Source organism: Silene latifolia, chromosome 10 (assembly GCF_048544455.1).
Source record: "Silene latifolia isolate original U9 population chromosome 10, ASM4854445v1, whole genome shotgun sequence".
Taxonomy (NCBI): Eukaryota; Viridiplantae; Streptophyta; class Magnoliopsida; order Caryophyllales; family Caryophyllaceae; genus Silene; species Silene latifolia.
In genome coordinates, this window is record NC_133535.1 from 24,448,789 (window position 1) to 24,470,123 (window position 21,335).

The window sequence follows — 21,335 nt, forward strand, 5'->3', positions numbered from 1 at the left end:
ATGCGATCTAAATTGTTTAGATCGTGTAGGTTTCATATTTTGTTGAAAATGATCAACCACATTTAGATCGTTGTCAAGTTAATTTGTTGTTGGGTAGCATTGAGTGAGCCACCGGTTACCTCGAATCTGTTTTGGTTAGGGTTTGTATCAGACATTGTGTTGAGTCTATTTAGTTCAAACAATTTATTAGGTTCAACCTAATCGGTTTTGAGGACGTTGATAAGGCCATTTTACAAAGACTTGCTACACGCTGCATCTTTTTTTTGGCCAGATGTAAAAAGACGTAACTACACAAATGTTTCAGCTCTCAGAGCCGATGTGACTTCTCTGTCACTTAAATAGGGGCACTCGATAACGAGAAATTAGCATCAAAGCTCAATTCCTACATAGCCCATGTTTAGAATACAAGCTTGATTCCATCCACGCTACTTAAGTCTGATCAAAATTAGGGTTCAGTCTCTCTTTGGAATACAAACCAATGCCAATTTGCAAAAACGCTTTCTTCATCGTCAAACAATTGAGGATTAGCAGGGGAAGGTTCAAATTTACGAGTAGTGATGACAGCTGAGTGTTTCCGTTTATATCTCTTTGCCATATCCTCTGCTTCCTCAAATACTTTCTGCATGATCAAAATTGGCAAAATGAAAATGGGCTGAGTCTGATTCAGATAATTAATTCGAAGTATAATACATTGCGCTGTCAAAATTAGACGAGACTGTGTTTGAAAGATAGTTTTGAACCTCTTTGTCTGATATAAAAAGACCAGGCTCACTTTCCAGGTCCGCGATACTGCAAATGGGATAAGATTGGTAGTCAGCAAAATGCCTAAATCACAAATTAAGTTGTGATTGAGATTTGCTCCATGCGCCTATGGTGTAAACATGAATTAACTCCAAAAAAATAATAACAGGAAATGATTAAATTTGAAAAAAAAATGCCCCAACTCAATAAGACCCGAAAATGGCCCAAGTTCGGGTCCACGACAAACCCAAACCTACAATCACCCGACCGAGAACGAATCCTTATGAACGCTCGCCGATTATAGTATGAGTTAGAGATAGTAACGAAGATACCAAAACCTAAAGTTGGGACTTGGGAGGCCAGAGAATCTTGGATTTGATGTCCAAGAAGACCAACACGCTATGCTCAAACCGGCACGAGAATGGTGAACGCTCACGTTCACAAACGTTCCATGAAAGGTTTGACATTTATATAAGCTTTACAACCAAGATAACTTTGTGGCAAAAGCAAACGGAGTTTCAACAGAATGGGAGGGAGTACTATTTTCATATTATGGCATATAGTTTTTCCATAGTTGTATCTATTGTATACAGTGGCAGCATATTGGTCAACACACGTTGACCACTAAAGACAAACGAGGGGGTGTAATTTATGATAGCAAAACTGACGCAGAGATATTATCGACTCACCTGAGAGAGATCTTGTCTGGGAAAAAAGATCGTATCACGAGGACCTTGACCTTCTCACCGACTGTTAATACATCACTAACTGCTTTAAATTTGCCTTGACTGATATTTGACGCATGCAATAGTCCACTGAAATACAAAAGACAAGTCAGATAACTTCAGATGTTTCAGAAAACAAAAATAGATCCCACATTTCCAATGATAAACAGCTAACGAGCATGAAATGCCAGTTAATCTAATGAAGTGAGGAAGTATTTGAAACCAATGTTGGCAACCAGAAGGTCCAGAATAGAAGTTCAGCAATAATTTCACTTATTCAAAGAGGAAAGTTAACTAGAAGTAAGATAAATAGTACCGTGGCAAGATTTGTTAGCATTGAAGCCAAGATACTAGCATCAGGGAAGCTTGGATTTAGGTATTTTCTAGTAAAATGTTAAAAATCACGGCAAAATAATGTTCTACATCTTAAAAATAATTTGTCCCTCATTTTACATAAATGACCTCCCATCTCCATATGCAAAATTTTTCCGTGGCATTTCTCTATGAGTGACATCAACAACGATGTGACAATGTAGTTAGGCAAGAGCGATGAAATTCTATTAAAATGACACTTCCCGTTGTGCAATAGCATTCACTTCATCCAATCATTCACATATATCAAACAAAACCATCACACTCAATAAGAAAACAAATAAGAAGAAGCCATGTTGCATTTGCACATCTTTGATTCTTTCTTTGTGTAAACTGTAAAGGGAGGAGAAAGACAGCTTTGATGCTGATGCGCTTCATACAAGATCACGAATACCACCAGTAAATACTTTTTACTAGCTTTGTAAGTTGTCATCTACATTAACACGCCTTTGTAATAATAACCATACTATCCTTGCCACTTGATCTTTTGAGATCATAGCTCACCAAAGCACCATATGATTACCCACATTGCCAACAGTGAACTAAGATGTTGAATTGTTGAGTAAATTGAAAGATGACAACAACATCGTGCCAAAATTCTCCCACATATTCACATCAAAAGTCACCATTCTCAGCAAAAAGCATCGCCCCTATCATTTTCTTAATAATATTAAAAACGGGTAAAGTTCCGTTTCATCATTAATAACAGGATTCCAAATTCTATATAAGACACCACGTCCAATACGTTACACACTCTTATGGAGGGAGTGTCTGTTAGATTGCCGTGATGGAATGCACTCGAACTGATTTGTTATTCGCTCTTGGATCTAATAACCAAGATCAATAGCAGTCACTTCCATAGAGCCAAGAGATGGCACATTGAATAGAAATTCCACAAGGCAAAATCGTACTGCAGTTAATAATCTTGGTAAATGTTCTTAAAAGGCTGTGGCATTACCGCTTACCAGACCTTCGTTTTAAATTTTCAGGAGACATAATTATTTACCAGGAGATTTATAGCTTGTTATGATAAACTGTAACATGTCCCATCTCTTTAGGTTCTTGCCAATCGATATGTTCTCTGGTTTTCATTGTTGAATGACACTGTTATGCCTAGGTTGTTTTGTGTCTTGTGGTATCCTTACACTTTTAAAGGTTATAATAACACCATGAATCATGATTCATACCCTATAATTTTCCTCCAAAAGAAACCATGTTAAAATCGTGCCCGCTTATTACAGCTGACATACAGGCACTTCATGCACTTAAGGAGGCAGAATGGCAGACTATAATTCAGTACGCACTACAGCTCATGGTAAATGAAGTTTAGTGCAGCACATGGTAAGTGAACTATGGATATATATTTATCAGGTCTGCACAAGCTAAGTAAAGTGGATTCCCCGCTGAAAATTTAGTTCAAAACACAACTTATTTTCCTAGTTTCTTTCATACTAGATAGCTTAGATGCAAATTGTAATTTCATCCCATGGGAAGAAAATAGAGAAACTAATTCCTTAATGAAGCACCAATAATGATTATTTCCAGCAGCTACTTCCAAAGATGAAATTTTACTTGTGAACTAGGACTTTACACTAATATTTCAAACAATGCACAACTAAGCAACAAATCATGTAATGCACCTTACCTCCTGTTTGTTTGACCTAATCGGATTTGGGCACCATAGGGATAAATCTTCCTAACAGTTCCTTCCAGAAGTGCTCCCTCTCGGAGAGACACTTTTTCCTATAACATGAAATAGCAAGCTCAGTCTCAATCTAAACTGGGAAATCATAGAATGCAAGTCATCCATCATACAATAATTGTACAATGGGTAAAATAGTAGACATAGGATCAATAAAGTTCAACTCACCCAGGCTTCTCGTTCACTAAGAATCAAGTCATTGGTGGCTTCATTTATTCGATTAATCTGAACATACATCTTACTTCCTACCTGTACATACAATTGTGAAGAATCAGCCTTGAAAGAAGACATAACACTTCAATATTCTATAACCTGTTTAAGGATCGTGACATAACGATTTGTGAAACATACAACTCAGGTCATGGCAACAACAGAAGCTACCTCAGTGATAGTAAAGCAACAAAACAAACCATCAAATAAGTAATCTCCGATTTATAGGGGGACAAGGGGGCCGACCTACCTGTCCATGCAACTAGAAAAACGAAATCGAACATAAATGGTGAACTGTGTACCAGCACCTTTCCTGCTAGGCATGATAGATACCATCATATCAAAGGCATATTATTTGCTGCTCCTCACTCCTTTCATTTCATTTAATTGTTACTGTTTAACTGACTTTGACAAATATTTTCTCGCTATATAGTACGTAATATGCATGGTTACAAATTTTAGAAAAAAATAATATGAAAATTAGATTTAGTAAATAAAAACACGACAAAGTTAAATTGTATCTCTACTTATATTTATAGAAATTGAAGGTCACATTCGCCATCCCAACAAAGTAAAATGGGCGCCATAAATTTGGGATAGGGGAAGTATTTGACACTTGGACAAATGTAGTCTAATTATCAATCACTGTTAAAAAAAATACCAACGCAAGACCCACATGGGTGGTTTGTCTTGAGAAATCTTCAACAGAGACGCCTCACCGACACATCCTCAGAGTTATCAGACCCACCAAGGAAGCTACTACCTCGCCGGCTCAAATTCAAGGAGATATAGGACATTAGATGCAGTGGCCCGATACCTACTATCAGTAACTCGGTCTGATGATTTACGTTCAGTAATGCGAGGTATCCATTAGTCCCTACAGGCTATAAACTTATACTATGGGGAGCATACAGGAGATGGTACCAAAAAATATTCAGGTTTATGTGAAAGCTGATGATTGCATACAAAAGCCATATCTTTGAAGCGAGGAGGAACAATTAAGTCTCACTTAAGTACAAGACACATACATGGAAACAGAATTCATAATTCTAAGCCACGACGCTGAGAGGACTGACAATCAATGACCAGGACTTCAGAAGTTCCCAGCGGAGCGACTCAAACCGGGGGCTTGAGGACTTGAGGTGCAGAGGAATGCAGTTTACATGTTTTGTATTAGATTGTATGTATGGTCCTGTTTGAGAGCGAGACCCAAATACACAGAAATATTTGTTGGTGGTAGCCTGTGCTGCCTTAAGGAAATCAAATAGACAGTTTAGCATCTCATAACCATGTTGGTCAATCTACAACCTTAAATTACTTTGTATCACAAAGTATTGGTGCTACTTATAAAATACCCACAAAGAATTTGTATTGCAGATGCAGCACCCTTTTCAGCTAAAAGTTTACAATAAGTAGGTAACTGGTACTCCGAAATAGCTAATAGCCTAAAGCCTATTATAACTGGGCTTAAGAAAATGTTAGAAGCTACTCTATTACAATTACTGTCGCATCAGGGTGGTCAATGAGAGAGCAAGTAGTCAATGGCTCACATAGTCGTCGGCAAAGTATTTCATTTTCGAAATCCTCAAGGCATACACAAATATTCAAGTTCGATAAAATACATTACCTTATCTTTCAGATCCGCATAGCTGTTTACTTTCTCAACTAACTCAGCCTTTGGGAGGAAGGCTCGTAAACCCTGTAAAGTTGAGCACATATACTATTGAATTGAATATGCAAGATATATGCAAAAACTGTACAGAGAAGCATCAAGACTGCAACCCACCTCAATTCTTGTGAGCAATCCGCCTGTGTTCCACTCCGTAATTCTCACCTGAATAGGTTCCCCTAGTTGTTCTATCTGCACAAACAAAATGCTCAGTTAGTAAAAATAAAAATATTGAATCCCAAAACTAAACAAAAAGTTATGCGTCTTCAATGCTAGAACAAGCTTTGGAGCTCCTGTATATTTTTGTATTCTATTTTACTCTTATCTCTACTCTTTTCTTTAGAAAGAGAAGTTAATGAGCCAGTTGGCCAGCTACAATTCAACAAAAATTCAAACACTTCCGGAGTTTGTCTTACTAGTGAAGACTCGAGTATTTGCAACAGCATGGAAATGACTGAGCTGAATAATGGTGCAAGAGTAAGCTATTAGCCTCTATTTTTATAAATTATACTCCCTACATTTAAATCCAAGTATCCCGGGCCAAAAAGAAATTGTGAGGGCTCGTGGATTTGAAATGAGGGAGTATTAGATAGGTTTGCCTAATTAGCTGAGCTACACCCACTTCTCTTTAATTGTGAATGGTAAAGCAACTATTAGCCGATTGCACAAGAGTTTACGAATAAAATATAAGTAGACAAACAAAAACTATAGTTGATTTCACGAGAGTACTAAAAATGAACCACACAAATTTAAAAAGTGAGAAAAGAACCTGCCTCACACGATGCCAAGCAATTCGTCTGAAGTAGCGCCTACTTGAAAGCAATGGCCTGCCACTAAGTGTTCTACAAAGAACCTCAGCAATTATGACATTTCCAGCATCTACAATAGGTCTCCCAGAAGTCGGTTTACCAGTGACTAAATCCGGTTTTTGAACAATCCCCATCTTCCCATTTGCCATGAACTCTTCAACATTTTTATCTAAGTCACATAGCAAGTAATCCATCTCCTTGTCATACAAAGGAAGCACCTCTTTGGTCAACATTGTGCCCAATAAATCCGCACCTACATTGATATCGAGCTTGTTCTCATTGCCAGAAACAACTACTCCAATTACCAAGTCCCCAGGCTTAGGCTCATAATACTCTACAATGATCTTTTCAGATACCATCTCACGCTTAGCTGAAACGTCTTCTACTTGTTGATCCTCTAATGTTTTAGACTTAAAGAACTTTAAAAAAGGCTCCAATGCCTCATCCTTATCTGGCTTTGTAGGCTCAATAACAATCTCCGTCTCAGGGATATCATTAATAGGAATTGGCAAAGGCTTATCTAGCAACTCTAGCTCTTCAGTATCGGCGAATTTCCCATTTACAGATTCTTCGGGCAACCGGGTATCTGTTAAATCCTCGGAAACATTTTTTGCATAGCAAAAGGGACTATGGACGACTCTCAAAACTAGGTCGTTTTGTGAAAGCGCAAAAAAACTTTGGGGGATAGAAGTCTTCTTCAACCAAACTCTATTACGGATTTTATATAGTTCAACCTTGCTCAAGGACAAACTAATAGGACCCAGAAACGCCTTGTTTATAGGCAGCAAAAGACCAAATGGGGATATAGTTTTCATAACCAACGGCATCTTATCTTGCTCATGAGCTCAATATACTAGTCCTATTGATTCCCCAAGTAAACGATTTCACAATTTGAATCAAGTAATGGTCTTTTATTGCTTCAACCCACTAAACATCCGACGAAACCCTTGTTAACATAATACCTCTTGTCCTTGACTCCTTTCCAGTAACTAAAACACAAAATGTCAACACAGAAGCTACAGAGAGCTATATAAGCAATTCAAACCAAAAACCCAACAACACAAGCTCCAGTGTCTCAAAGGCTCCCCTAAATAGGGAGATAAGGGTGTCGGGTTTACGCAGTCTTAACCTTGTGTTGTCGGAGAGGCCATCAAAATTGCAAAATCAAACTTGAAACAAAAACCCATTTGTAGTATTGCTAGACCAACAGTTGAACTTAACAGATGCTCAATTAAACAGGCAACATTTAGTTTATGAGTCATGACAAGAATAATAATACTCCGTAATTGGGTTTTTTTCAAGTGACATTACAGTTTACAATCTACGAGAACACAAATTCTCATTTAAGACGGGCATCTACAAGTAAGTAGTTGAAGATGGAAGGTAATAGAGCAAGAAATAAAGGGAAGAGAAGAGAGTTAAACCTGTGTGTGCCTGGAAACGAGATAACAGTGCAGGAGATAACAAGATTAAAGCCGATACTATTATTGAACAAATGGATAGGACTCGTAAATAACTCCTTGAATCAAATTATGTGTGTTTCGCTATCTTATACGGAATATATATGGGTTTTTTGTCGAAAGTCACTAACATTTAAATTTATTAGCACTGTAAAGTCTTAACTTTTTATTTTTTGCCCAATGGTACCTAAAATTCATATTTTGTTTGTTAACAAATACCAATTGACGAATTCCGTTAAAAATAGTCAAGATTCCGCTAAAATTAACAGAAAAACATAAATAAAAATTGTTTTAAAACTTATAATTACAATTAAGATCTTATAATACCATTGTTAATTCACTAACTCACTCCTCAACCTTTCTTTCTCCTCCAAATCTCCCTCCCATTACCCAACCCCATAACCACCCTCCTTACTCACCTATTTTTCCCCACCATCTATCTCTCAATTACCACCACAAAACTTGTAATCCTAGTCTACTTCTTCCTCTTCAAGAACTATAGCACAATTTGCAACTCATACATATAATTATTATCAATCTCTATTGTTGTTCTTCATCATCTTCTTTGTTACTCATCTTCACCTTCTTACTTTCAACTCTAATCATCTTCTCCATATCATTTATCTTTATCATACATCCTTTTGAAACTCCATTTTTTTTTTTTTTTTTTGGTAAAATGTGAGAATATATAAATTAAAATTTAAGAGGTTACAAGAGGTTAGCATACATCACTTAGTCATTTAGTCACTTAACACATACAAATTTTTTTGCCTTAGCCAATCTAAATCCGTTTTGGTTATGACCTTGTAATCCCTTCCTCGGACTCTTGCTTTAACTTCTTCAATCACTTGTTCTGCTACTCTTTCCGGCCTTAGGAGTATTCCTTCCATGTTACTTCTGTTTCTTTGCTGCCAAATATGGTATATCACACCCCACACCATAGCCGCTTGCATTCCTTTTTGCAGTGTCGTACCTGTTCTTTGCGTACACCATACTATCATGTCATTCACTGGGAAATTAATCCGCACTTTCTGACTGAGGGCCTGTAAGACTCTTTTACTGTAAATGCATTCACCTAGGAGATGCGCAGTACATTCAGTCTCCTGTGCACAAAGTAAACATTGATCATCAATGTCCATTCCATATCCAACAAGCTTATCTCTCGTCCTCAATGCTCCATGTGCGACTAGCCAGCCTGTGAATTGGTGCTTTGGAATAACATGGTCATTCCAAAGACATTTGAACCAGGCCATCTTAGGATTAGAGCCCTTGAACCATTCATAGCATTCCTTTGTAGAGTAATCAGACTGTGCACCCCATATACCAGTCGCATATCCAGGGAGCATCTCCTCCTTTACTTTGCATATTCTTCTCCAAACCCAGCTAGATTTGGTTGATGGGATGTAATCCAGCCACTCCCTCCCTTTCAGATAATTCGCTTGCACCCATTTCACCCATAAGGAGTCTTTCTTAGTAGTTATCCAATGCACTAACCTTCCAATCATGGCTTTATTCATAATGCCCTGATCTTTCAGTCCTAATCCTCCCTCTTCTTTCGTCCTGCATATTTTCTCCCAGGCAACCATAGGCACCCTCCTGTAATCAGTGCAGCTATCCCACAGGAAATTCCTGCAGGTAGCTTCAATCCTGCTAATGATCCCTTTGGGGATGACGAACATTGAGGCCCAATACGAGTGAAGCGAGGAAAGGACAGCCTTTACTAGTACTAGTCTCCCTGCATATGAGAATTTCTTTGCCCCATAGTTGTGGATTCTGCTGCATATCTTTTCATTCAAGCACTCACAATCCGTCTTCTTCATTCTGGTGGTCTGAATAGGCATTCCCAGGTATTGGAATGGCAGTTGGCCTTCAACAAATCCTGAGACTCTCAGGATATCCTGTTTAATATTATCAGGCACTCCCTGGAAGTGGGCAGTGGATTTGAAACTCCATTACTTCTCTCTTCTTAAACCCCTAGATATTATGGGTATTGTACTTGTTAGTTACAAAGTATTTTTTTTTTCTTGTGAATTAGTCTATGGTGGAGGAAAATTGAATTAGATGGGGAAATGAAGAGGGTGGTTAATTAGGATTGGTTGGAGGAAATGGAGAAGGGGTTAATTTTATGAAAAATTATTTTTAGGTAAAGGATTAAAGAGAAAAAGTAAGGTCTTCATTACGTTTTCCGTTAGTTTTGACGGAAATCTGACTTTTTTTTAACGGCAATTAGCATTTGGTACCTCTCGACAAGTCAACATAAAATTTTAGGTACCTTTGGACAAAAAGTAAAAAGTTAGGTACCTTGGTGCCAATGAGGGTAAATGTTAGGTACTCCCTGACCAAAAACCCGAATATATATATATAAATATATATATAAAACTGGGTTGAAGCGTAGTGGATGCGCCAGTTTTAAATACAAGTATTAATTAAAGTTGAACATTAAATATAAACATAATAAATGTTGTATAAATCTCAGCAAAATATTAATTATAACTTAATAAATTTTATTATAAAATTATATTAAATAATTACGGTGATTTGATTCTAAATTTATTAAAAAAATATTTTGATAAAAATTCTAAAATGTAAATAATTACGTTTATTGCGAAAAATGCGTGTATACGTCAAGTATAAATATTGATTATGTCTAGCTAAATATTACTTTTAGTTAAATATTTTATATGTTATATTTTAAATACTTAGAAGTTAATTCTCAGAAAATATCATTTGAGAAAGTTTAACCTATTTTATTTATAGTTAACTCTTAAACATCATTTATATATAGTTGTTTAAAAATACAAAAGGTGCAATTTTATAGATATGTTTGACACATAACAGATGCAAAACACAATCAAAACATTTGAATAGTTGAGTTTGAACTCTATATGTTAATACATAAATATCACACTTTATAGAATAAAATAATTAAAAATTATATAAAATTATATTCAAATTATTTTGAACAAATATTAATTAATTTAGAACCTAACGTATTGTGAAATGATATAATTTGAAAACTTAATGCTGATTGTTGCATTATTCGAATAAATTTTATTTTAATTAATATGATATTTGATCAGTCACAAAATAATTTATAAAACTTTGATCAACATAATTAATTATCACTTATTAATTTTAATTTAAATTGTATGTATTTTATTTTAAAATATTGAAAATAAACCTATAAAAAATAAATTTGAGAAAATTAAATTTATTTTTATTTATAAGTAAAAATATTAAAGGTCATATATAAATTATATTATTTTTCTTCAATTATAATAATTAAATTTTAAAACAGACAGCGCGAAGCGCGGGATACTACCTAGTAGAACTATTATTATTGATTATTGATTTCGGGTTGCACACTTGTCCGGGCCGGACTGGAATCGGAATGGGAAAAGGTGACGGGCCGGAATAAAAAATTCTGGTTCAAGATCAAATAAGACCGGTTAGACCGGAATATTTTCATAATCGCCTACTCGCATTAATCTTATAAAGCACGTTTAATAATGATAAACTAAGCATATTTAAGTATCATTGACAAAGTATTTTATTTAAACTATTATAATAAAAAAAATTAAAATGTCAATTTTGGTCCGGACCGGAGATCGGAATCTTTAAAAAAAACTTGGATCGAAAAGTGGACTGCAATTTTTAATTCCGGGTCCATTTCGGTCCGGCCTGGTTTAATTTTGTGGTGGACCGAATAATGAACACCCCTTAATTGAATTACCATAGAGAAATGTATGGATGGATTGGAAATTTGGATTACTCTTTTCAACAATCTTGTTAAAGTCCTTACTATACATATAACACTTCCTCTTACCCGGCCAAGGTAAGCAGGAATGTCATTATCTCAGTTTCCAGAGGTAGTGACTCGAAACTTCAATTAAGTAATATTTTTATTAAAAGGGATATTCTCCATATGGTACCCCTCAATTTTTCGGCTTTCTACATGATACCCATACATTTTTTAAAACATACACGGTACCCCTAATTGTTGTCATTATCACTAAGTGTACCCTAAACTTTATTTTATATCAATTAAACTCAATTTTAGGCATTAGGTAATGACTTAGACGCGTAACCAAACTTGTCATTTATTATCCCATGATATAAGGACTCTATTACGCTTAATATCCATCTCGATCCTTATATTTATTGATGATATATGGTCTAAATGGGCTAAAAAAATTTTGACGGAAAATTTATTGATTCCTTGCCAAATTATCACGTCCAAAGATGGATATTGAGCCTAATACAGTCCTTATGTCATTGGATGATAAATGACAAGTTTGGTTACGCGTTCAAGTAATCACTTAACGCCTAAAACTGAGTTTAATTGACCGAAAATAAAGTTTAGGGGTATACTTAGTGATAATGACAACAATTACGAGTACCATGTATGTTTTAAAAAGTGTAGGGGTACTATGTAGAAAGTAAAAAAATTGAGGGATACCATGTAGAATATCCCTTATTAAAATACATGTTTACTGAATTACATAAATGAATTATACAATACAAAATGTCCCAATACTACAATCATCTAATGAAATCTACATCTACTATCTCATGAATACTCGACTCGACTTCAAAGTCCATGGCTCGACCCGTGTCCTACTCGATACCAAGTCCAAACCTGTACTCAAACTGCTCCCCATATGACCGGAAATATCATATGGTTTATCACAAGCCACTCCAATTAAAGAAGGCGATAGTTTACACACAACTAACACACGTGATACGATAGTCGCAACCTAATTAAAGATAAATACCCTAGACACAAATGAATGTATTAATAGGGGTTGAATACAAGGAGACGGGAGTTGCTATATAAGTTGTTATGGGGTGAATTCTATCTAGGCCGGTTATCGATTGATTATATAATTGGGTTTGTAAACAATAACAATAAAGGAAGAGTCTAGGAAAGTCGAGTCACACATGCAAATTATGTAAATGCTCAAATTAAACACAGGAGTTGATAATATCGCTAATTGTTTAGGCTTAAAGACAACCACCTCTCGGCCTTATTGTCAACCATGGATCGGGTCCTAGCGAACTCTCGTTATGACTAGGTCATCTACTAAAACATGCTTAGTCTAATTCAATTTCGTGCCTCGCTCTCGACTTATAAAAGTGAATTAACAAATTTAATCTAAGATAGTGATCACTTATCAAAGATTAACAAAACAAAGCAAACATATAATAGAAACTTTTAATCGATTACTACAACATCCAAATTCAACAATTTCAAAACCTATTTATGCATGGCTTCCCTTATTCCCTAGACAAAGTAAATTACTCTTGCATAACGTAAACTAAACTAATGACAAATGATAAAGTAAACATGATAACTAACTAATAATGGAAATGACAAAGGAAATAACAAAACAAGGCAAGAAATAGAATTACCTCAACAAGGGAAATGAAACTTGGAATTGAAGAACAAATACTTGAATGGAAATGACTTGTAAATGAACTTGTAATATAAATTGAAATGCTTAAAAGAATGTTTGTAGCAACTAAAGGAATGCTTAAAGGAAATCTGATTTAAACTACATTTTATTCTGAAAACTAAGACTAAAATGTATGGAAAAGTGTATGGAATTGTGTGGATACAACACCCTTTATATAGGACCAAAGGGAGTAACGGAAATAAAGTAAAATAGGGGCACCCTGATCAAGGTCGTGGCATTTCTCATTTTTGTCTTAAATCCGTCTTAACTCCTTACTTTATGGTGATGCGGAATCCTATGCTAATGTCTTTAAGAGTCCTTCTAAGGCATCTTAGGCATCCAATACATGCATATGGCTTGGGCTTTTACTTGGACTTCATTTCTTTACATATCCACCAACTGAGATTGGTTTCCTCTTGCTCGGGTTTTCCAATTTCTTCCCAAAATGTCCATATGCTTCACGAAACACCTTTGCATGATCAAGACTTGCTCTTATTTGTCTCGTGAACTTGGGTGAATGCTAATTTGACGGGAAAAAGCTACAGAGTGCTTCATTTCCTACAAAATGTAATGAATACGAGCAAAAACATCTAGAATACGGAATTAGCTCACAAACACATTAATAGAAGTGTGATAATCAAATAAATCGAGGTAAAAAAGGGAGTTAAAGTATATATAAAATGGACTTATCAAACTCCCCCAAGTTAAACCCTTGCTTGTCCTCTAGCAAGCACACAACATAATGTATGACAAGGACAAGGGTACAAGCAACAATCATCCCATCCAAATGCAATTCCTGTCAAATAACTTTAAAGTACAATGAATCAAATCCCGAAACAACATGGGCATAGAGAAAATGCAACAAGGATGAGATTTATATGACGGCGTAGCATAAAGGACTTCACATGGGAATTTCAACTCTTGCGTGATCTTATTGACATCGGACTCCTCACAAGAAAACACCCACACTCATATTATGAACAAGGCAAATTATATGTGAATGTTACACTCTCCTATCTACGACTCAAGAGAATGCGCTCGCAATCTAGTATGGTATACATTCCAAATCAACAAGACAATGCTAACAATAATGTTGGAGTGTCCCCAACAATAATGCGATCACAATTGTCGATCATGATGATCACATGTTTAAATCTCATTTTTTAAGAATACGTAAGGGATGAATCATTTTATAGTCAACTGATCAACATTAATCGGTAAAGATTGACTTGCTAGAGTTTGACGTTACTGTCGTGGGACGGTGGTGGTCAGTTGATCCCTTAAGGTCACACCTAAAGGATGATGCCCTAATCTGTAAAGTTGATTAATTGTATGATGATAAAAGTTAATCAATTTCTTAAAATTGAATAATTCAATTTGTGAGAGAGAATATTGATATCTTATTATAATGGGATTAAATAAGATTTATTTTAGTAATTGAAATATTTTATTACTAAAATTATTTATTGTTTGTGAAACAATAGAGATGAAAATGAATGGTTAATTATAAGAAAAATTCTTGTGTACTCCGGGAGGACGGTACTCCTTACACTCAAGCTATTAAAATATTCTATTTTGTGAATTGCTTTTGAGTGTAAGGAGTACCGTCCTCCCGGAGTACACAAGTATTTTTCTAATTATAATTACAAGATGTTGTGAATTATAATTAAATGGCCCATTTTATTTATGTGATCAAGTATTACTAGTCAATTTGTTGTATGTAATTTAATTAATTCATAAAATGATATTTATGTGATAAATATGCATTAAATTAATTAATAACATGTATCATACTACATGTGACGTATTGTGTGACAAGTGACAAATTGACAAAAATAAAATGGTAGTCCATTTTAAGTAAATGGACCGAAATGAAGTGGGTTTAGTGGATGGTGGTGATTTATTTTAATAAGCTAAAACAAACATCATCATAACACTACTTACCTAGCCTTACATGCCTAAAGTTTTGATAAGAACAAAAGGGAAAAGGGAAGGACCATATATTGGTCTCCCAACCTCCCCAAACCGTGACCCCCTTCAATACACTAGAGATTTTATTCTCTACCTATTCAACTCATGCATGTTCATTCATACACATGCATAACTTTCCTCTCTCTCACATTATTGTTCATCTTTCTCTAAAAACTTGAGAAATGATGATCCAAATTGTTCATAAAAGATTACTAATATTATTAGTGTAATATATGAGTGTTAGTAATCAATTTTAAGGTAAACTACTAAACAAATATCTAGCACATATTATTTAGTAGATATATGGGATAATCTTGGGTGCAATCAAGAGAAGTGACTTCTATACTTGAAGTCTTTGGAGGATCATCCTAACATATTGAAAGCTCAAGAACAAGTGAGGTGGGAGACTTCACCTGTGCCCAAAATATCCGAAATATCAAATGTAAGGAACCGTTTTTCTCCTTACTCTTGTATTTATTTTGCATGCATAAGATTCTTTCATTTTTATGACTAAAACTTTAAAATAAAATATGTGATATTTAAAATATGATTTTCTAACAAGTGGTATCAGAGCATTACGGTTGTTGCATGCAAAATCGGGTTAGTTTTTCCGAGTTAATTTAATTAACATATAAAACTTGTTATTTAGGATTTATGAAGATAAATCATGAAATAATTTTGCATGTTAAAAGTTTCTGGTCCTAAGTGATTTTTAGGACATTTTGGTTTATTTATGGATTTTTATTGTTCATTTTATATAATATTGGCATTAAAATGTGATTTTTATGATAAAAATGTCATTTTTGGACGAAAAATAGCTAAACTTCGAATTTTTCAGTGGTTTTTGGATATGTTTTCACATATATTATCTACTGATGGCCTGTAAAGTTTCATGATAAAATGAGTTGTTTTGCTCGAAATATGGTTTTTTTTAAGTTAAAATCGTATTTAAATGGGTAAATAGGTTAATATGAGTTATATTTCGAATCTGGTCATGGAAATTTATTATGTTGTTACATGCAATTTTACAAGATGTGTGTATAATATTTGGCTATAATGAAGTCTTTTTGCATGATTTATGAATTTTTGATGAAAAATCAGATAAATAGTGACTATAATTAGTAATAATGCTAAAACATACTTCATGACTAAAGGAAAAACGTCACATGTTGCATTTTATCATATCTTTCAGATCTAAAAGTAAAAAATTGATGAATATAATTTTTCTAATATTTTTATGGTCATAATTGTTAAATTCGATAAACCGCAACATTGTTTTTCACGATAATTTTTCGAAATTTTTAACCTATGTTTTTGAATATTATGAGTGTCATGGTATTTTTCCAGAATGTTCATGAGTTTAAATTTCAAATTTTTGAATTTATTTGAAATTTTTATGATTTAATTTGAAGTTTATGGATTAATTTTGTATTTTAGGTCCATTTATGAACAATATTAAGAAATCAAGTTTAATTATTGTTAAATGTTAGTGGAGACTAATTTTGAGTCCTAAGATGGTTAGGGTAATTAACTTGTACATAAATATGATTTTATGTAATTATTGTGATTTTTAAAAGGTTAAATCACGCAAATCCGTAAAAACCGTTTAATATACGATATTGGCTCTTTAAAGGCGATTTAGCATAAAATTGGGCATGTTCATACATATTATAATGCTGCATTTTATTTATGATTGTCATATTTTAATTTTATGTAATTTTTGAATTATGTAATTTTACTTAGTATGGCCTTAGTTTTAAATTGATATTACCCAAAATGTATGGGAATATCGAATCGGTTGTAATTATTGTGATCTCGTATCACCATTTTGTAATTTAATAGATTTATTTTTATTTTAATTACAAATGTATAATAGGAAATTATGTAATTCATTTTGTAATTTTATTATTCCGGAGTTCCTTGAAGACGGTGCCATTCGAGAAGACGGTCCATCAAGAATGTGTTACCTCGGGATGTGTGCCAAGACCGAAGCTCAAGGGACCAAAGGAGTTGGTTTTCGAATTTGTAATAGTTTATTAGATTTACTATTTTAGGAAGGCCATACTAGGATTTTATTTATGCTTTGCATTTTATTTATATGTTGTATGCATCGCTAAATCGCCATAACTAAACATGCATTTTAAATCGAGTTTATCGACCGTGTCAATTACAATTATCGTAGTTCACCGCTTTAGTTCACTTAAAACGTGATAGATAATAAATTGACACGACCTCTCGCTAAAATAAACAATTGAGACTTAGCCTTACCAAAAAGTAGAAACCATAAAAACCTATTTCATGAGGGAGTGCACTCATCCCTACCGGGGTACAAACCTTGTTACGTAGGGGAAGTGGGTGATAAATGTCTATCCACCGAATTTATGTTAATAAAGGGTATTTCGGCACACCGTGCCCTAAGTTAATATGAATTTGGATCATGGACACATTTATTCGAAATTTGGATTGAACTCAACGAAAGTATTCACGACGATTTCCGGATGTGTTTCGGGCTAGAGATAAATATTAATGTAATTTTATCGACCAAGAGTTCTAAAAGTAGAATCGATTAAAGAGTTAATCCATCGAGTTATATTAATAAAGGGTATTTCGGCACACCGTGCCCCAAGTTAATATGAATTTGGATCTTGGAATCATTTATCATAGTTGGGTAGAGGTCACTATGTAAATGCTTTACTTGTTATTTACAAGTATTAATAGTACGATAAATGTTAAGTTTTCCACTATTCCGTTATCATATTGTTCTATTTCTTTACCACAATTCATATACGATATCATTTCGATTTTTGATTCAAATCTCCATTAAAACATCGTAACTAAAGACAAACATGAATTTGCTTCTAAAACCTCATATGAACCATTGCTAAGGATCTCTTGTAAAGAGTATAGATAAAAGTTATTCGTGATCAAAAGATTCAAAAGGGTTTTTGATTCTTGACTAACATATCTACTTACAATGAATTGTTTCTCATATGCTTAATTGAGTTAAGTACTTTGAAACGTTAAATCATTTTGGTAACTAGATTTGTTGAAAATCAAAATTGACCAAAATACCGCAACCACTTCAATGAAAGTTTTAAGACTAAACAAACGAATGAAGAGTAGTCTTCATGAATTTCAATTTTGCTTCTCTTAGCAAAGACTCATTGAAATGAGTGGGAGCATTCTCTTAAACCGTTAAGAAAAGGATAAGGTTTTAAAGAAGTAAAATTAGAATGGAATTGATACAAGGTAATGTTAAAAGTAAAGTTATTGAGAATAACGATACTAAACCTATCAATCCCGACCGATAAAGTTTCCATTGTCTTAATTGTTGGACGCTAGAAAGGAAATTACCCCAAATTATTGAAGAATCAACAAGTTAGTTGTGGGACATCTAATGGGACCTTCTTCTTTAAATGTTTATTTGATTGACATAAATTTTGCTAGTACTACTTCGTCAATATTAGAAACCGAAGGTGGTTTTCATCATTGTATTTGATACATAGGATGATTAGAATATGACGACTGGCAACAATGATGTTGAGAGATAGAGTCATTGTGTACTCAATCTAGTTTTTGGGTTTAGAGTTGTACTTAATTGTGATTATTAAGTGCATAAACTCTAAATAAGAATATAAACTTGTTAAGATACAAAAGAGGTTTCACTTTTGTGACCCTATACACCACGATTTGATCTATGGCTAGCCCATTATCAAGGTGAATATATTCTAAACCAAACTAGAATGATACATCATATAGATGATGCAAGACTCAAATTGGTATCCCAAGATTAAACCTAAAATTCTGGAATGATGAACGCAAAGAGTTATCCAGTACTCTTGAAACCATTAGGTTGTTAATCTTATGGTATATGCGTATCTTGTATTCAAAGCAAGATGTCTCGTGCTTTTTGGTTGAAAAGGAGATCGAGGTTGTAAATCATTGATCCAAAATAGGTTGATCATTTTCTTTTACCAACGATTTAAGTTAACGCTTATGTGTTCACTTAATAAGGTAAATAGAGAAATCTTTGAAGAAGTTCAAAGAGTTCAAAGAATCACGATTTAGTCGTGATGGGATTATCAAAGTGAAGACTTTGATATAAGCCAAAGGAAATGTGATATAGTATCACAAATTAATCTCTCTTAGCACGCATTATGGGATAATGTGTGGTTGCATAAAGAATTCAAACGCTATTCGATATGTTTTGGATTTCATTCAAGTTACTTTGAGTTACTTGATCCTTTTGGAGATTTTATCATTTTGTCTAAATTATTTTTCCACTAAATCTAAAACGAATCATATGAGATATGAAATGGTACGGTACCATGTTTGTAAGTTTTCAAAAGAAACAAATGCTCATTTTTCCTTACTATAATCACGAGTACAAGGAGATTGTGGCTCGTGAAACTGTCTTACTAGAAAACAAGTTTATTTCTAGAAGACAGAGTGGGAGAAAATATTCAAGAGCCACAAAAGAATTGTATGTCGCAAGAAACTGGTCTTTCTTGGCTACATGAGACGTTTTGTGTAAGACGTTGTTTCTTCAAAACCTAAGAGGTTAAAGTCATCACTTGTTGAAGATGATAAATTCATGTTACTTTTAAGAAAGTAAAGAGCTTACAAATTACAAAGAAATTGTTTGATTCAAGTTAATTACTTCTGGAAAGTAATAAACATATGACTTACATGAGAGTGTTTAAGTCACAACTCAATACAAGGCTTAGAGCCATGAAAATCCGAAATAAATTCCAAGTGGAATTGTTGGATATCAAAGAGATATTTCAAAGCTTGATTGGTAGCAAAGGGTTTTGCACTAATTGAGAAGTTTAAGTCTAAGGATTGTATTTCATTATGATGAGATATATAGCAAGTAAATCCAAAAACCCACTTCTTCAAAGAAGAAATGTATTCGATACATGTTATGAGTTTTTTGCAATCCTAAGATAATGTGCAACTTGAGAGATGGTCTTGAGTAGGACATCAATGAGTTGGAATCAATGATTTGATCATGGTATAAAAATTTTCCTGATAAGTCGAGAAGTTGTGTTTATACATGAAGTTTAATGGGAGTTACGGAAATTTTAGTAGTCTTATATATGGATGACATATTGATCATTGCGAATGATTTAAGACTTTGGAGAAATATAGTACATCTTTAATATCCGGATTTATGGAGATAAATCTACATGATATTAATGTCAAATAAGGAGTCTTATGTTGATAAGATTCATGACTAGTTCAATCGAGTTGAACATATTTGATTGATTTCATTTGCTTCCGCTGCCGAATCAATTAAATAGGAAATGATGTATAACACTTCATATACCTTGAGTATGATGAATTGTTTCAAATCGAATTTAAGTAATAGTTACCCAGTAAGCCATAAAGATTACCCTTAAGTGCTTGCAGAAGCATTAAGGATGTAAAGCAAAGTGTTTTTATGCAATTTTGTGTAAGGGTATTACACAAATGATAATTGACAATTGAGATTGCGCATGGTTTCCGAGAAAACCATAATCAAAAGACATTAAGATGGTTAAGATACCATTGTGGCTATGTTATTTAAGAAATAGATTTTCTAGAATCGTTCTAGGCAATAAAGAACAATGAGAAATATTTACAACGGAAATTGAGTACACTTGCAATCATGGGATGTGCAAGAGGGATGAGTCCCGCACACTGTGAAAACTGTGGGAGCTATTTTAAGGCAAGAAAGCCTATGTCTAGATTGGATCTAGACACGTACTCAGAAAGTTTTGTATGCAAATGTATACATTACGAAAGGAAAACAAGTATGTAGCAAGGTTGAGTAGGGAGTTGCTAAAACCTACTTACAATGCCTATTCATAGGCTTAACATGATGAGTCATGTCATTTCAATTGGATTGAGAATGAACAACTACATACAAGATAAAATTAGATTATAGAATATGAAATAATAATCAGGCATTGACTATTCATATGTGATAATCGCATTTGTCGTTCGAGTTTTACTTTAAAACTCTTTTATTATACTTTGTTACATCCAAACGGGTTGTATGACAATATTGAACCCCGTTAAAGTGAACCCGGACTAACATGGTATTCGCCCATAGTCACTTGTATGAGGTGACGTCTCGAAGTGACTAGAGTGTGATGCGATTGATGGCAAGTTCAGTGCCATACAGTCATGTGAGATGACTTGTCGATCACATAGGCAGACTGTTAGGAACACTTTG

General features: G+C 34.1%; 2 protein-coding genes across 2 annotated transcripts; both read right to left on the reverse strand.

Annotated features, from left to right (window-relative positions):
- Positions 1–290: 290 nt before the first annotated feature.
- On the reverse strand, positions 291–7,762 carry LOC141605378 (protein PIGMENT DEFECTIVE 338, chloroplastic-like). Its single transcript, XM_074424104.1, has 9 exons — positions 7,653–7,762; positions 6,189–7,217; positions 5,537–5,611; positions 5,378–5,449; positions 3,709–3,789; positions 3,484–3,581; positions 1,431–1,556; positions 741–789; positions 291–619 (listed from the first exon to the last, which is right to left on the reverse strand). The coding sequence occupies exons 2-9, from the start codon at positions 7,053–7,055 to the stop codon at positions 446–448; spliced, it is 1,542 nt and encodes a 513-aa protein (XP_074280205.1). The 5' UTR covers positions 7,056–7,217; positions 7,653–7,762; the 3' UTR covers positions 291–445.
- Positions 7,763–8,428: 666 nt separating this feature from the next.
- On the reverse strand, positions 8,429–9,508 carry LOC141607297 (uncharacterized). Its single transcript, XM_074426651.1, has one exon. The coding sequence runs from the start codon at positions 9,506–9,508 to the stop codon at positions 8,429–8,431; it is 1,080 nt and encodes a 359-aa protein (XP_074282752.1).
- Positions 9,509–21,335: the final 11,827 nt, after the last annotated feature.